The sequence below is a fragment of the Vanellus vanellus genome, assembly GCF_965231255.1.
Source record: "Vanellus vanellus genome assembly, chromosome: 3".
NCBI classification, from domain to species: Eukaryota; Metazoa; Chordata; class Aves; order Charadriiformes; family Charadriidae; genus Vanellus; species Vanellus vanellus.
The window spans coordinates 55,456,169-55,473,798 of NC_138907.1; the positions used below are offsets into that span (position 1 = coordinate 55,456,169).

The following is a 17,630-nucleotide window of genomic DNA, read 5'->3' on the forward strand; positions in this document are numbered from 1 at the left end:
GCATGACGCTCTTTGGGGATCATGTAGTTTCATCAAGTCCTTCAAAAATCTCTCTGTAAGTGTCCACATAACTGATCTAGCAGTGGATCCGTTCTGCCAGGGGTGAGGAGTGAGAACTGGCAATAATTACTGGCTGTGCGTATAAATCCTCACTCCTTATAACCAGCAGTTCGAGGAACGCTCATGTGGGGTATAATTTTATTTCACTTTTTAGTGTTTCTAATCTTGTAAAAGATTCATATGTCGGTGGGGTCAGGACTTTGCAACCACGGCCTTGTACCAAATGTTAGACCTCGGGTTTAGATTTGCAGTGTCTCTAAATCAGCAAAGATCAGATGCAATTTTCAGTCTACATTCAGACTTTTAAAACTTATGGGACTGATTCTTAGACAGTGTCCCAGGGGATACATTTGAATGTTGAAATCATACTAACGTGATTTTGTTTAATTTTTTTTAACAGCTGACAGACTTGCATTTTTTATAACAAACCAGCACCTTGACCAATAAAGTAACATGCAGGAATTTTGAAAGTTCTGCGTGAGGGTAGAAGTTTTCCCATTCTCTAACCCCAGACTAACAGGAGGCCAGAAGCAGTAGCATTTTTCAACACAAGCACCAGTTTAAAATGCCCTAAAACCTCTCAGTTTGTGCTAGGGTTGCCACTGTATCCCATTATACATCCCATGTAATCTTATCTATGTTTGTCCCTACTATAATTGTCAATGAATTAAAAACTTGAGGTTTCTGAGGGGCTTTTTCTATCTGTTTGGGTGCTGTCTATCAGTGGTCGAAGGAACCTTTGCAAAGCTTCGTGGACTAAGATCTCAAACTGTTCTGCTTTAAATTACTTTTGGCAATATTTGCATCCACTCTGTGACTCACGATTGTTAAGATCAACTGTTATCATTGCTAAAACCATGAATTTGGAGATTGTTTTTGTAATTCCAGTTACTATCTAGGAATAACAGAACATTAGCGTAGCATTGTCCAGATTTTATGGATAAAACTTTTGCCATTGAACAACTTGAACACGATCATATTTAACACAGAAAAGACAGGTATCACCAAAAAAGCACGTTGTGAGGTTCCCTTATGCTACCCCCTTTATGTAAGCCATATAAACCAAACTTTGAATTAGAGTAATTAAAAGATAGCAAAAAAGATATATTGTTTACTTACTGCAGAAAGCAGATAGTTAAAGAATAATGCAAAACAGAGGGAGTGGTGGGGAGAAAGATACCCTTCACTCTATGCACGCATATTCTCACTCGTAGTCTCCAGAGAAAACCACTGGAAGGAGACAAAAGATGGAATGAGACCTATTATCTTTCTTCTGGCCTTTACCAGATTACCTTTTCACATAACAGTGAATTTTGTATGCTGGTCTTCACATTGCTATGTCCAGAGGAACATTAATTTTTGATGCTGCATATAATAAATAAAAATTCATGGTGTCAATTAGGTGCTAGTGAGGTTAGCTCTAATCTTGTAGAACTTCATAACACTTGAGAGCTTGTTTGCCTTACAAATAACTTTTGAATTTACAGTCTTGGGTTCCTTCCTGTGTGAGAGGTATGTCTTTAATTCCATTTTAAATTTATGTGGTTTTGCTTTTATTCCTTTCTTGTTCCAAAAAGTTTTAAAAGGCTTTTTAATCTCCTAATGATGCCACAGCTTTAAGATGACAGCTTAATATAAAGAAATGGAAGTTATGCTAACTGTTATTTATTTAAAAAAAAAAAAAAAAAGAGTAAGGTTTTGTAGAAGCCGTAACATTTTGGGCTATTAGAAGCGGTTGTTCTCATGGATAGACTAATACAAATATTTGTATGTGAGTATTGGTCGTTACCGGCCATTAGCTCTAAAAGAGCTGACCCCTACATGATTGATTATTTTTTGAGAGTGAACAGCTACTAGAGGAACACGAGTAAGACATTTTATATCATTGTTTTACACTCGTGCATGAAGCAGTGTTCTTCATGATAAGCATAAAGTCAAGATATACGTGCCCTCGTGATTAGATTTAAATATTTACCTTGTTTTTTGCTTTCTAGAGAAATGTTTAAAAGAAACTGTAAGTCAATTGAAAAGTTTCCTTGCTATGAAGATGAATGGTGCAAGATGTCTTTCGCTGACTATGCTGTGACATATGCTGATCAGCCACCAAATGTGTGGTTTGTGGTTTTTAGGTGAGTTTCGTACAGCCCTCTTATGGGGAAGTAGTATCGATACACTGCGGTTTTTCATTACCCTGCTTTAAAAACATAATTTTACATATGTCTGCTTTCCTTAAATTCTAATGTATACTTTAACTTCATATTACACAAATAATTTTATTTGTGAAAATAATTTTAATATAATTGGAACTTTTTTTTTTCCTAGAGAAATATTTCTTGTTCCAGAAGACATGCTTATAGTGCCAAAGGTGTATACCACTATCCCTTCCTGTAGACTTCACGTCGTTGATAATGACACACTGGAGGAAATGCCACATGTCTTTTTCAAAGTGACACCTCGTGTTTATGTGAAGAATAAGGTAAATCCAAAGAGTGGTTATGAAAAGTATAATTTTAAAAATAATAACAATTGCCTATATTCTGTGGACATTTTCAGCTATGTCATAATGTTCTGCTTAGAAGTGCCCCCTTATTTATTAGCAAGTTTGAACAGAGACTGTCACTAATCTACTTCTGTGCTAAACCTTTAACAGTGAAGGCCTAGCCTTAATTTTCTTTGATATTTTTTTACTATCTTTAAATGGAGGAATATTATCCAGCTTCCCTGTGCTGGGCTGATCAATGGCAATATGGTTGCTGTTGGTGCTATCTATCTGACAGAACGACCTTCAAGAGTCAGAGGCCAGACTAAGAATGACGTTTAAATAGCCTTTTATAAGTCGGGCTTACAATAGTTAAATTAACATGTGTTTTCAGGTGCTAATTGCAGCATTGATGCCAGATACAGCTTTAGATATGCTCCCCCTCAAAGCCTATATGTTACCTCAGAAGCATTACTGTAAATTGCTTATAAAAAAACCCTATATTATTAAACAATTATCACGGCTTCCCCTCCTCCTGCCTTTTCACCTTTAGGCTAAGGAAGACAGTTTGCTCAGTCTCTTGATTACTCTCTCCTCTGGACTCTTTCCAACTGCTGTAGGGTTTTTCTTGTTTATCACGCACAACACTGAGCGCAGTAAATTTTGCACCAAGGATTAACTTGTGGCCATACAAATGATGAGTAAGGACCAATTAGTTTACCTGTCTTCTGGGCTTTACTTCTGCTTATACAGCCAACTGTGATGTTTGCCCTATTTTGCAACAGCATTGTTGACTCGTACTTCTGTAACCCTCGGTGCTATCCTGAAGAACTGAATCCTGTAGTGTATTAGTCTTGACTAAATAGAGTGTATTTCACTACCAATTGTAATGCTATGTTTTCAGACCATTTCCCTAGCTTAAAATAATTTTGAATTTTTTTTTTCTCTTCCTCTAAAGTTACAATCCTTCTTTGTGGGATCAGCTAATTAAACATATATGTTCTCCGTTCCACCATCCACATTACTAATAAAAATATTGAATGGAATCAGGTTCAGGTTAGGTCTTTGAAATCTCACTGATTGCATCCTACTCTTCCAAAAAGAGCCATGAATATGTGCTTTCTGGATGTGATTGTCCAGCAGCCAGGACCCTAGCTTCTTCATTATGACAGCATTTCCTTAGGTTTAGAAGAATGGTCAGAGAGACAGTGTGGGGTATCTTTCATTCCCATAGTGTGCTTTCCTATACAAGGAAGCTTGATTGGTTTGATAGGAGTTTGGTTTGTAGTCTCTTTGCTATGTAGGGAGAGTTGCAAGGAGTTTATTTTATTAGGTATTTCATTATGTTTTCAGCCACTGGAGTTATGCTGACTGATAATTTCCTAGATAACTTTGTCCATCTAAAAAAAAAAATAGAACATTGCAGTTCTGTAGTTTTCCAGTACCTCGCGTGCCCTCCATCAGTTATCAAACATAATTTAAAAGTTTTGTGATTGTTTTAACTTGTTACTGAATTATCCTTCAAACAGTTCAGAAGCTCATCAGACCTAACTAATCCAAAACTTTAAATTATCTATATAATAATTTACTACTTCTTTTCCTATGCCTCTTACCTCTTTAATATTACCCTTAATATTAACTATCCTAGCCATGTGTTCACAGTTGATCTCTTAGGTTCACAGTTTAGCCTTCTCAGTCTCATCTGTCATTAACGAGGAATTGATGTCCGTGACAGTCTAACACTGTAGGAGTAGTTTTCTTGTCTTTCTTCTGTAACTTCCAATTTCATGAGACTTTATTTTTGCACTAGAATGAACTTGCCTTATCTAGTGTTTATAGTGAAAATTAGCTGAATGTGACAGATAAGGACTGCTACTGCTGGAGGAATATGCTTCAAAAAGAAGGGTTGCAGATAAGCTCTTCAAGCGCTCAAAACTAATTTGGGATCCTCAGAAATCGGCTGTGGATTCCACCAGACAACAAAATTCAGTTTGGAATCCAACAGCGGCAAGTGGCAGGATGCAAAAAGAAATCTCAGTGGTGAATACTACTTAACTGCTTTTCAGTAAGGTGATGGGTTGTGGAAAGAACAGTCACAACTTCAGATTTATTTCAGATCTCTTCTCAGCATTTGTCCTGCTTACCAGGATACAGCTGTCTAGTTCTGCCTTTAAGGCAGGTTTTCCATTTCCTTGATTTTACTAATTCTTTCTCAGACCTCCTCCCGTTTAACATATCTTTCTTGAATAAAGATGTCCAAAATTTTACACAGTATTCCAGATAAGATCTTACCAACACTCCGTGCAGTGCAGTGGTTTTAATATTGAAAATGCTTGTTTTGCTAGGTGATAACCCACCTGGTACGTTCTATGGTAACTTTTTTTTTCATGGGTACAGCACAATAGTCTCAGTGATTCTGTTATTAACTAATAAAAATGGCCCCTTTTATTTTATTCCTGTCCTTCCTTATTGAAGAAGTCCTCACTTAAAGCAGACTTATTTATTATTATTTTCTAAACTCATGACTTACATTTTAAAATATTAAACGTGGTTAATGTTACTAAAGAGTAATTTTGGTTTAAAAGTATTAAAACAGAATTGTGTAGCATTGCTGTATTTTTCTACTTCTTATCACATTTCTTAATCACTGCTACTGAGTTTCTCAGTAAAAATATAACCTTATACTGTACAATTGAGCTTGTTTTCTTCCTATTTGTAACTGTCTCGTTAATGTTTCAGTGGACGTGTAAAAGCTATTGGAAGCTCTACTGATGTTTTGACAAGACATTATGCAATTATTATGCAACACAGAATACAGTGGTATCATTTTAATCTATTACCTTTCTTTTTAACAGTATTTTGTAAAAAGTAGTCAATGATGTAATACATCAAGCAAGAAATTATACAGTATGCCTGAATTCCTAAATGTCAATATTAATACAGAAAAAGCCCTGTCTTTTTTTTTTTTTTTTAATAAACCTACTAGTTAGCTGTTCTGCTTCAAAACTACCGGCAATTTACAACAGAGCTAAAAAGAAATCCTATCAACAGACTGTTATTCTGCTTCAGAGACACTCCTGGCATATATTGTAGTTCATTTTGGAATGATTGACAATAAGGACAAAATCTGCACACAAGCAATAACGTAATAATGTCTCTGCAGACATTACAATCTAGATAGAAACTAGCTACTTGATTTGCATTGTTTAGATTTTTTTTGCATTAAATTTTCTTCTTCCATGGTACTGCTGGATACAATTGGTTTGGTTTTGGTTTGGTTTGTTTTTTTTTAATTCTAATCTATTATTCATGAGTTTTTTGAACACACTGTAGAAAAGGATAGAGATAAGCATTCCACAAGCTTCAGCTGACCAACAAAGATAAGAGATTAAGAAATCATCATTAAAAACATATTTAGTCTAGAAAATAGAAGCCTATATGAGCAAGGGCACCGATCAGTTATTTTCTTGACTAGTCATAGAAGGACATAAGGAAATCATCTTACTTTACCAAAAAGTTAGCTTAGGTGGTATATTAGAAAACAACCCTTTCTGATTCTAGAGATTGTTAATTGTAACAAGATATCTAAGTAGGTAATGAAACCTCTCAAAGGTTTTTAAGAGAGACATAAATCTGATGGGGTTTTCCAGATCTATTTATTTTACTGACTGATGATTACTGTGTGTTCCTACCAGATACCAGAGCTTAAGTACATTTTCTGCATATTTATAGTGAACATTAAGATTGTATAATCTTATCTTTATAAACAGGTATACAACGGAATGTTTTTCTCGTGCGTACCATGGTGTCAGAAAGCTTGAATATCTGACTAAAATCCTCTCACTTTCTAAGTGTACTTGTTAAGAACAGGGAGGACTTTAACTATATGCTTAAATAGATATTTAAATAAGTGAGTTCTCCTGAATCATAGCTTTGAATGGTTGCTATTACTTTGTCGTGATTAAAGAGTGTAAAGTGCCTTACAGTTACCATTGCACAAATTGGAATCATGAATCATTTCTTTTACTTTCATTCTAAATATTCAGTAGTCCTGAAGTCACAACCCTGCATTATTGGATAGTCTTAAAATCACAACCCTATTTATTACAGGAATTTTTTAACAAAGTTTTTTTACTGGTAAATACTAATTTCTTTTAAATGAAATTTAGCAGAAGACTGTGAAGAGAGAAAAGCATTCAAAGAATTTTCATCTGGACTATTTCTTGGGTAGAACGTGAAATTTTAATGTTTGAAATAGCAAGTTGGTAGGGCTAGTTCAGAGAATCTGAAGAAAGTACTTAATCCTGAGTTCCCCTGTTACGTTGCAATTAGCCACTGCACTCATTATATCCTTTTTTCCTCCCCCTGCCTTTGAAGTAATCACATTCATATTGCCTTCTTTTTTCAAAAGCAAAATTAAATTTTTGAAACCTTGTAAATTATAGTCTGGTTTCCCATATTACTCTTCTCAGGATTCATAAAGAGCAGATAAATCTGCATCAGGCTTATTAATTGTGTTGCATTTTTAATTATTTTTTAATTGATTTTTCTAATACTAGAAATATTTTTCTGTAAATCAACATCTTCATAAAAATAAGATTAATACCCTGACTTTTAATGCTATACTTGCAATGACGTTATTAGAATTAGGGACAATATGAATTTAACCTCAGGTTTGAAGACATAATGAATCTGATCTCTAAATTTCCGTGCAGCAAATTGCATTCACCCATAGTTTCTCAGTGCTTTCAGCATGAAGGGACATTTTTAAATCTCTGGTTTGTCGGTGAATGCAGTTATTTTCATGTTTACATTTTATCTGTATCTAATTTTGCTTTCATATGTATGAGGACTGCTAGCTTTTGCTAAATGTCTTGTGCACGAATTGCCAAAATATTAGTTTCCTTATCTTCAGCTGTGGTCACCTTTGGAGTTAAAAGTACCTATAATCTCAAAATTGTTGTGCAGTTTTCAAATACATCAACTCTTTAATATACACATCTTTCTTACATCTGGCATAGAGGCCAGATGTTTCCCAGCAAGAGTAGAGGTTTGATGTGATTGTCTCAGAGCTTGGAGTGAAAGTTCTTGGCTTATGCAGTCTTTAACTCTCTCTTTATTATGTCATCTAATACTACTACTATCACCACCAGCAGCACATATAGTTTTGGTGAGATATCAAGAGGGAAAAAATATTTTGTACCAAATCAAAAGACTTTGATTGATACTATTGCTAATGATGTTACAGGAAAAAGAATGGTAATATTATGGAACCTGGAGATGTGTAGATGTGTTTTATCAGGGAGCTATTTGCATGGTAGTATGATGTACAAAGCAAGGAAATACACTGAATAAATATGTTTTACTAAACTTTAGTCCTGTTATAAGAAGACTTTTCAGACTAGAGTACTGCATATGCTTAAATAAGAGTAAGAAATCATTAATATATATTTGTTATATTAGACTTTATTAAACAACTTAGAATCATAAAATAATTTGATTAGAAGATGACTTCAGGAGTTTGTATCTGCCCTTAAAAATAAGGTCAACTTTGACGTTAGATGAGATTGGATTTGACTTACTATGTAAATTTTTGCCAAATATAAATTCCTGTAATATGAGATGCTTCATAAGTTAGACTATAATTGAACTATGTAGTTCTATAGTAATAGGACTATATAGTCCTTCTTGCTTATGAAGGACATCTCATTACGTGTCTAACATGGACAAAAAGTGTGTTGCATGTAGTTATAGAGTTCATTTTGAGTAGTGTAATTTCCAAGTGAAAATTACTTGTTTTCTTCTTTCAGAAAGGATATACATTTATGGCTGAAGCATGTACTGGTGACCTACCTCTGGCAGGTGGAAGATGGAGGCTCCGGCTCATTGGTTCTCATAGTCCACTCCCATTTCTCTCTCGTGAGGCTGTAAATAATGTGTATTCTACTAAAGAAATTAAAGAGTATTACATACCCAATGACAAGCACGTAATGTTCAGGTAAATATTGAGAGAAGAATTATTAAATTCTGGCTTTCATATGGACCACCCCTGGCAGAAAAGTATGTTATTTCCTCTTTCTTAGAAGGGGAAGGTATTAAAGCAAATATCTGAATTTTATGGACCATCAATGTGCAATACCAAATTTAACATTCCATTTATGAAAGTGTTATTTTCTGAAATATCACCACTGCTTAATGAAGAACAGGTGTGAAGTACACAGACTATGACTTTAAAATTATAATAACAGTATTTTGCATTTCTGTAGGCTTGGTCTTGAAATCTTATTCCTATGTCAATTACTGAAATTCCATAATACTTTTTGGGATTAAATATGTATTAAAATTGGGATTTTGCAGGTGGGGGGGAGACATAAAGTTTGATAGTTTTTTCAGCTATTCAGATAAAGCTTTAAATAAACTCCAGAAATACAACACTTCCTTTTCTGTTAAATCAGACCAATTTCCATCTTGCAGAGTTGGCAGAAACAATTATATTCATTTCATTTTAGCATGCTGATTCTTTTAGGAGAACATATTTAATAAAAAAGTGATTATTTAATTTTTATTAATCCTTTTTAATTGATTAAAGTTTATTAAAATCAGTTTATTCTAGTAAAGTTTGAGTTCAGAACTGACCCTGCCTAAATCACTATGCTTAAGATTTTACACAAAGGACTACACACTGCACTAAAAGAGGCCCAGTGCTTAGAGCTGATTACATGTATATATTTTAAAGGTTAATTCCAGAAAATTTTGCCTTGATTCCTGGCAATTTGTATCAAGAGAAATCACATTCAATATAACTGAAGAAAGCATGTAATGGAAATATACAAAATGCACTCAAATTCTGTAAACTCTCTCTTGATGAGTTTGTTGTGGTGTTTTTTTTTTTTTTTTTTCCCTCTCTGATGTTGCCAGTCTTTTAAAAACAATTAATTTATGGACAAAAAGCAAATAACATATAATGTTATGAGTTGCACAAAAAATATTATTTAAATTTCATCCTAAGACTCTAATTCTACAGTCTTTTAATTCCACAGTCTTTTAAGTTCCAGAGTAGCAGCTGCTATCAGATGAGATAATGCTTTTGAAAGCAAATCTTTCTTTTTTTAATTTTGCTTGGTTACTTTTTAATTGAAACAGTTCCCTCAGCTGGCTATCCACGTTTTTCAACAAATACTAGTATAGCAGGAGAGAAAATGTACATCTGGACATTTGATAAGGCAGTGAAAAAAAAGAAATGGTAAGACTACAGCTTTTTTTGCTGAAGCAGTTACTTTGATCATAGATTCACTGCACTAAATTTCACTACAGGAATCTTAGCCCATTAGTTTGCAGGAAGACCATTGACTACAAACTCAATTTTAAGTGTTCGCTTCCAAGTCAGCACAGCATTTAGGTACTTTCCTAAAAAAGAATGATCTGGCATAGTTGGTTATATTGCTATAATTTTTTTCTTCCTCTTTAGGTATTCAGTAAAAGTCACAGCGTCACATATTGCTACAGTGCAGGCACAAACCTCTAAATCAGATGTGTTCATTAAACTACAAGTCCTAGATAATGAGGAAGAAATTGTGAGTGTCACTGGAAAGGGTCATGCAGTCATCCCTGCTTTTCATTTCTTGAGTAATGAAACACTTTTGAGTTCCCAGTGTAAGTATTGTATCTATATTTGATGATTTTATTCACTGAGAGTTACATTCTTACCGTAACTTTAGATAATCACAGAAAATACTATTTTTCCCACTTTTTCCATGAATCCATAATTGCTTTGTGATTGAGCGAAATCAGCTACATTTTTAAGCAATGAACAGGACTTTTTGGTCCTCAGCAATGAGGAAAGGTACCAAAAGGATTGATTGAAATAAGATGTCCAGCCTTATTTTCTTCCTCTGCCTTTTGGTCTTGTTTTCTAACTGAGTAAAGATTTTTGTGGATACCTAAAGTAGCTTCTCAGTTCTGAAAATTTTATATAAATGCTTGTCTTGTCCTTGAGAATTGAAATATGTTTTATTTTCAAGATCTTGTCTCTATTTGTTTGATATTAAAGTTCAAAAAATTTTGGCTGTTAGGAAACTGATGCCCAGAACATGGGACATGGTAGATAATTTACAGATTACACTGAGCCTTATGGTTTAAAGGCATCATATTAAGCATCGCTCCTTTTAGCAAAAACGCATGTTTTAGTGGCTTCTTATCAATCATATGAGCTCCAAAGTACAAGGCAAAAGACCCTTGAATAAATGACACGGTATTTATCCTTAAGAAAAACTCCATTTTTGACTCTGCCTCTCCTACAGCTTCAGAATGATATTAATGGAAATAGAAGACACTGAGGGAAGCGCTACTTGCCCCAGACTTGCAAAGCTCATAAATGCCCATTATGCTATTGTCAATTCTTTATGACAGTAACTGAAATACAGAGAAAAAACATCCCTTAAGGGAATACGTGAATTTAAACAAAATTTCTTTTGAGACAAATTTATTTGAAAGTCTCAGCAAACACCTCACTCATTTTTTGGCTGAGCAGTTGAATCTGAGAAATTTACTCACTCAAAATTAATCTTCCTTTAAAAAAAAATAAAATATTGCCATTCATTACATTGCAGTCTTGTCAGCTCAGCTCTTGTTAAAGGTGAGAACCGGTGTACGTGTTCAAAGGTCACCTTTCATAAGTATGCTAAAATTCATATATTTTCTGAAAGTACTTTGAAACTAGTGGTTGCAGCTAACAAAAGTCCAGCTGGCATCAGTTAAATCTGACTCTCTGTAGCCCGGCAAACTACTACGCTGAATCTACTGTATGCTCAAGCATATAAATACTACGGGAAGGGGCAGGGAGGTAAAGAAAATGAAGACAAACCCTTTTCAGTGGTGCCCAGTAACAAGAGAAGAGGCGATGGGCAAAAACTGAAATACAGAAAATAGAATTTAAGCATTAGAAAGGGTGATTTGGAGGAGGCGTTTTGTTTCTGGGTTTTGGTTTGTTTCATTTTTGCTCTCAGGGTGTCAAACATTGGAAGAGGTTGCCCAGAGAGGTTTAGGGGTTTTCATCCTTGGAGATAATTAAAACCCAACTAGACGTGGCCGTGAGCAACCTGCCCAAGCTGACCCTGCTTTTTGCAATGGGGTTGAACTAAATGATCTCCAGAGGTGTCTTCCAGCCTCTGCTAGGACCACTCAGCCTCGTGCGATCTGTGCTATCAGTTGGTAGTTAAGGCTTACGGTATGGTTGGGTTTTTTTCTTAATGATACACAAATAATCCAGTTTCTTTGGATGTGCTGTCCAACTAAATAGGTATTCATTTACAACCGGACTTAATAGAGAGAGCCTTCAGCCTGAGATCATGGTGATGCTCTGCCATCTTTCCCCCTTGATGTAGTGCGATAACTTCCTGCACACTGTAGAGGGCAGAGTTAGGTTATCCAGACGTCCTCTTTCATGCGTCACTTCCAGGCTTTCAGGAGTTATGCCAAACTCAGTACTCCAGAGTACATCAGACAATATTAGCTGTTTGCTACTGGCATCTTTATTGTTTGATAAAATTGGGGCTGGGCAACTAAAGAAGCTAAGACAAAACTGGAATGAAAATTTTGTAATCTGAAAGTACTCTTGGCCAGTTGATTGACGTTTGATTTTGAAGTGCTTTTTAATTTTACTGTTCAGAAACAATAAATACAGCTGAATGAGGTACATAATTCTTAGGCATATTTTCAACAATTGTCCCTGTAGTGCTCAAGTAATTTTTAACAAAAATGAGGTACCATCTACCTGTTTCTGCTACGCTTCTTATATGTAATAGAGAGTGTATAGAGATCTGTCATTTGGAAGGAATGACTGTGAAGCTGTCGCTGTTTGTTGGGGTTTTACTATTACTATTATTTTTACAATACTAGACCAAGTGGCCTTAAAGTTGAAGTTCTTTTCCTATATGTATGCACCTTGTATATCACAAAGACGACATTTTGTGTGTTTCAAATCCTTCAGAGCATCCAAATTAAAAGAAAAGATTATGAAATGTAGTCAGTATAACCAATATAGCAGTATCATATTACCCAACCTGCTGATCATCTGTAGGTGCAATTTATGGCATTGTAAAAGCATGTTTCTTTGCTACTGTCAAAAGTGTTAGGAAATTATAGAATCGTGGAATAGTTTGGGTTGGAAGGAACTTTTAAAGATCATCTAGTCCCACCCCCCTGCAATGAGCAGGGACATCTTCAACTAGATCAGGTTGCTCAGAGCCCCATCCAACCTGACCTTGGATGTTTCCAGGGATGGTGCATCTACAACCTCTCTGGGCATCCTGTTCCAGTGTTTCGCCACCCTCAGTGTAAAAATTTCTTCCTCATATCTAGTCGGAATCTGCCCTCAAATTGGCCTGTACTACATAGGAACCTCCATAAGTACTGATGCCAAGTTCAGGTGGGGATTTGTACAATTGACACTGAATACAACAAGATTCATACTGTCAGTATCTAGTTGTTCTCTAAAAAAGCTTGTTTTCACACAAGAGGAATAACAGAAACCACTGCTATATCATCAGCACCAAACTTGTTAGTTAAGCAAGACACAATCCTCACATTTGAGACCTATTCAGTATCACACACATTCTGCCTCTCATAGAATTGATCACTGTGTTGCCTGTACTCTTAAGTGACATTATTGTGCCAGCATCACCGATAAAACATTATACTCCTTTCCCACCCACAACCTGTTAATTCCTCTCCAGTCACAGCAGTTTTAGAAATGTCTTATAGCTCAAAAACTACATTCAAACAATTGATTTACCTCATTGAGATGCAGCAGATGACTTGGACCTTGAACATTCTCTTGCCAATAACGGAGTTACATATTGACACGTTGCAAGCACAACTTGTTTTGTTGATACAAGCACAGCAGTTCTGTAAGCACAGATGGGCAAGTGAATGCTCGCAATTCCTTTATTTTTCATAGTAGCAGCCTGATACAAGCCAGTCTCAAAGTATCAAAATCTCGTTCGGATATTTGTTTGAATCTGAAATCAAGGTAAGTAGGAGTTCCTTCCAGTCAGACCCTAGTCAGTTTTCTTTGGAAAACAAGACAGTATGTATGTAGTAGGTAATCTGGGGTCACAGCACCACCTGGTGACAATTGCTAGAACTATTATTTTGGACGTGACTGCATTTTTGGGAACTTTTCCAAGTCATCTTTCCAGCAAGGAAAGCAGAATGAGTCTTACGGGGGTTTCCACCACTCTGAGCTGAGTTATCTTCATGGCAGGATCATCCTCTGGGAAAATTATTATAGAATTTTTCCATACTTGAGCTCCTCAGGTTTAGGAGAGAGAGAAGAGGAGGATAGTGAGGCATTCATGAAAGCTCATTATAGCCTAAGGAATACAACCTCCCATGAAACCCTTGATAGACAGAGATAGGTTCCTTCAGAGTGTAGTGCACAGCTCCTAAAGCTGAGACACCAGACCTGGAGAGGAGCTCACCTCTCTGTTGACTACAAAAGGGAGTACATTTATTTGGTGTCACTGACTCAAAAATACCTTTGTGTAAATTATTTGCACTGTCCCTTGATAACAGTGGTCAGGCAGGCATTGAATATCCTTCCTGACTGCGAACTTTCACAGAAATATTGCAAATGGTACCCTAAAGGCAAGTTAGTCAATTGGAAAATGTCTGTATGTAGAGTTATTCTTCTGTTTGGAATCCAAATTCTTTCTTTGCAGCAGGTTTTCACAAAGATGTAAAAGAACATGCAAGATTCTGGTCTCTGGATAATGTGTCTTCTTCATCCAAATGCACTTCTGTTGAGTGAGAGCCTCATGATTTAGATTCCCTCTGATGAAAGACTTGATAATCTAACCACTGTGAGTGATGTCTCCTCTCACCATCACAGCATGGGAAGCTAACCGATACCTGGAAAGCTCAGCAGGCTCTATTTAAGTGAGAAACTCTTCCACAGATACAGGCTTGCTTAGGCATCTTTTACAAAACAACACCTACGGAATTGCATCAATCTAAAAAACGGGTTAGAAGAAACCAAATATTGTCTTCCTTCAGGTTTCTCTCACAGGCTTCCTTACCTTGGGGACAGCAAGGGGAAAAGCTCAGGTGCTAAAGATTGTGAATGTCATGCGGAAGAGCAACTCATATCTTGTGATTAGGAGTTTGAGACATCTTGAAGAAAGCATCTCTGCAAGGTCTTGCTTTCATTTCCTGACTGCTACTGATTTTCTTAGGAAAAAGGAAGCACTGCCTTATGCAGAGGAAAGATGCAATAGCAAGTAATCCGCGGCATTTGACTTCCATAAGAAACAATATTTCCTGGCTCCCTTTGAGTTTCTAGCGGCACACTTAAACTTTTATTTGGCATTTATACACTGACACACCACCGGTAAATTTTGCTGAATCTGGTCTAATAGTCCTGTCAACTCCTGTGAACTTGCCTAGATGTTTTGTCAACGCACATGAAACTCTCTACGTTTTTCTGTTGAAGTGTTGCAATGATACAGTATCATCCTTTGCTTCTACAGTAAACCTTGGGGAGAGTAAAGCCTTCTGTCCTCAGTGAAGTCAAAAAGATATCTCTTTCTCGGTTAATGGTCCAACTATCATTAGTGTAACACAGGTGAAGCTGCTTCCGTAGAGGTGTTATTATTGCCCTTATTCAGTTTTCTATGAGATGTTCCCTTTTCCTGTCTCTGTAGACATTCAAGCACGATAGTATCATAGATTTCAATGGCATTAGAAATGAACACAAGTTTCCATTTTCTGGATTAATACTTCTGTTACAGCCCTTCTTTCGCACATTCCTGGTTTCACAGTTTTTCCATATTAATTCCTTCCTTAGGAGACAATGATATAACTTTACAAATTGTTTTTTTTTTTTTTTTTACAGATTGTTTTTTTCTAAAATTCAGTCAGCTATGATCTTTGTGTCAGGTTGACACAAGAGATTTCTCTAAGCGTAAGAGTTGCCAGAGCTGTGGCCAATGCACCTCTCCTCTCCTTCCCTATCATACGGAGTACAGCGCAATCTGTATTATGTCCTATATAGCCTGGTGCTGTAGTGGTTAGCGCAGGAAAGAAGTGTGGGGTTTGGGGGGAAGAATTATATGCTTTATAAACAGTAACAATAATTATATATACAGTCTTTCAAATTTCTCATTATTTACTTTGAAAAGATTTGTGATTTGCACACAGAATGAAATCAGGATAGTATTTGGAGTAAGCATAATTTTAATTGGAACCTTGTGAGCATAATACAGCATGAGGAAATTGACTATGGTAATTCTTATTAGAGTTTTCTGGATGCATCTGTTTATCTCATGCCAATAATTCGTGGAATTTCTTGAAGTTAACACTGACATTTTTCATCATCGCGCAGCAAGCAAAACACAGATTATTCAAAGTAGTACAAAGAAGGAATCAGAAACTGGAGGATCCAAAAAAAAAGGTCAAGTTTCATCTTCAAAGGACACCAAAACTTCTTTCAAGCCAGGACTTGTACGGGAAGGTCCACCTGTATTAGAAGATGAATCTATCCTCTTGGAAAACTTTCAAAACAATGATGGAAGTCCACAACAAGTAAGATTCCAAATCACTGGGATTTGGAAAAAAATCAAACAAACAAACAAAACAAAACCAAACAATGAAGGGGTATCGATAATTCTTTTGGCACATCAGATATCCTGGGGCAAGAACAAGGAATACAAAATTAAGATTGTTGGTAGTTTCTGAATGAGACTATGGAGAAAGGATAATGTATATATATGAATAAGCAAATAACAAGAGGTCATTTTTGTTTTCAAATCAAGGTGATATGTACAATCTTTAATTGTTCTTCGTTTGCCAAGTCGAATTTAAGTATAGTATAACTTTCAGCTAAGAGCCAAAAACTGTAAGAAATGCTACAATGTGAGTTTTCTTTGAAACAGGATGCAAGAGAAGGCCATCTTTAGTAGTTTTAATGGAGAAACCCCCATTGCCAGTCAGCCGAAAGCTTTAGTAACACACACACACTAGCTGCTACTTGAGCTGAGTTTCTCAGAGGGATGTCAAAAATGTGGTTGTTCTTGACTTCACCTAGTATTATTTGTCTGTCTTAGAAAAATAACATTTTATTTCTAAAACAGTTCTTGTTTCTCTGTCTCCAAGTGTTTCTCTGCTGTGATTTTTTCCTGACAATTGAGCTCAATTGCAACAAAATATTAAAAAAAAAAAGAAGATTATTGAGAAATAAATGTTAGGGTTGTTCCTTTGACTCAGAACTGGCTTTAGAATTTGGAAAACAATTTCTAAAGAGAAATATTTCCTGTTTAATGTAGATAATGTTTAAAATAACCTATGGAGCCTTTCACCTCTACCTCAAATTAAGACATTATTGAGTTAGGGCTCAAAGTTCTGTAGTAGATCTTAAAACCAAAGACAAAAGCCTTTGTTTTAGCACATGGCATACATAGGAAAGTTACATGGAAATCTTAAAGGAATGTAGCTCCTTATTGTATAGCCCAGTTTAGTTTCACTTGATAAACACATGAGTAATTGTTTAATTTCACAGGAATTAAAATAAAACCTGTGGAATTAACACTAATTTTTTAAGCTTCTTGTGAATACTGTAATGTGCAAGCTTGTAAATTAATTATGTGTTTTATTTGCTGAGTTCAGTAGCTGGCAGTTTAATCACCTACAAGGCTTTTGAATGCTTACCATAATTGTTACGGCTTCAGTATGTTAACATATTGCATTTTCTTTCACAGGCTCACAAGTACATCATACAAGCATTGGTGCTGTATAATAGTTGGCCACTTACAGAGAGTCAGTCTCTGTTTGTTCAGGCACTGAAAGAAACGGAGAAAAATGAAATCAAAGGTTGGTTCAATCTAAGTATGTATTTAATCAAATGCATCGTGTTACTGGTTTAAAAAAAAATGTTGTATCACTACAAGGCAAGACCATATGATATTTTTTCTTTTGTTCGTTGTTTGAGTGAAATAATTAAGCAACAAAGCTCTTTGTTCTGTGAATCATAGAAATGAAGTCTGATTGCATGATTCTGTACCTTTAGCTCACAAATTATAAAGAAAGCAAAGAATAC

The 17,630-nt window shown here is 35.6% G+C and overlaps 1 protein-coding gene across 1 annotated transcript in view; it reads left to right on the forward strand.

The window, feature by feature from the left end:
* The window catches only part of ADGB (androglobin), a gene marked incomplete at its 5' end in the record, with an annotated part of 117,023 nt that overhangs the window by 82,034 nt on the left and 17,359 nt on the right, over positions 1-17,630 (forward strand). The window contains 6 exons of the mRNA XM_082481754.1: positions 2,055-2,189; positions 2,383-2,536; positions 8,350-8,537; positions 10,008-10,192; positions 15,921-16,120; positions 17,293-17,404. Coding sequence (XP_082337880.1) covers positions 2,055-2,189; positions 2,383-2,536; positions 8,350-8,537; positions 10,008-10,192; positions 15,921-16,120; positions 17,293-17,404 — 974 coding nt within the window. The remainder of the gene's footprint in view (positions 1-2,054; positions 2,190-2,382; positions 2,537-8,349; positions 8,538-10,007; positions 10,193-15,920; positions 16,121-17,292; positions 17,405-17,630) is intronic.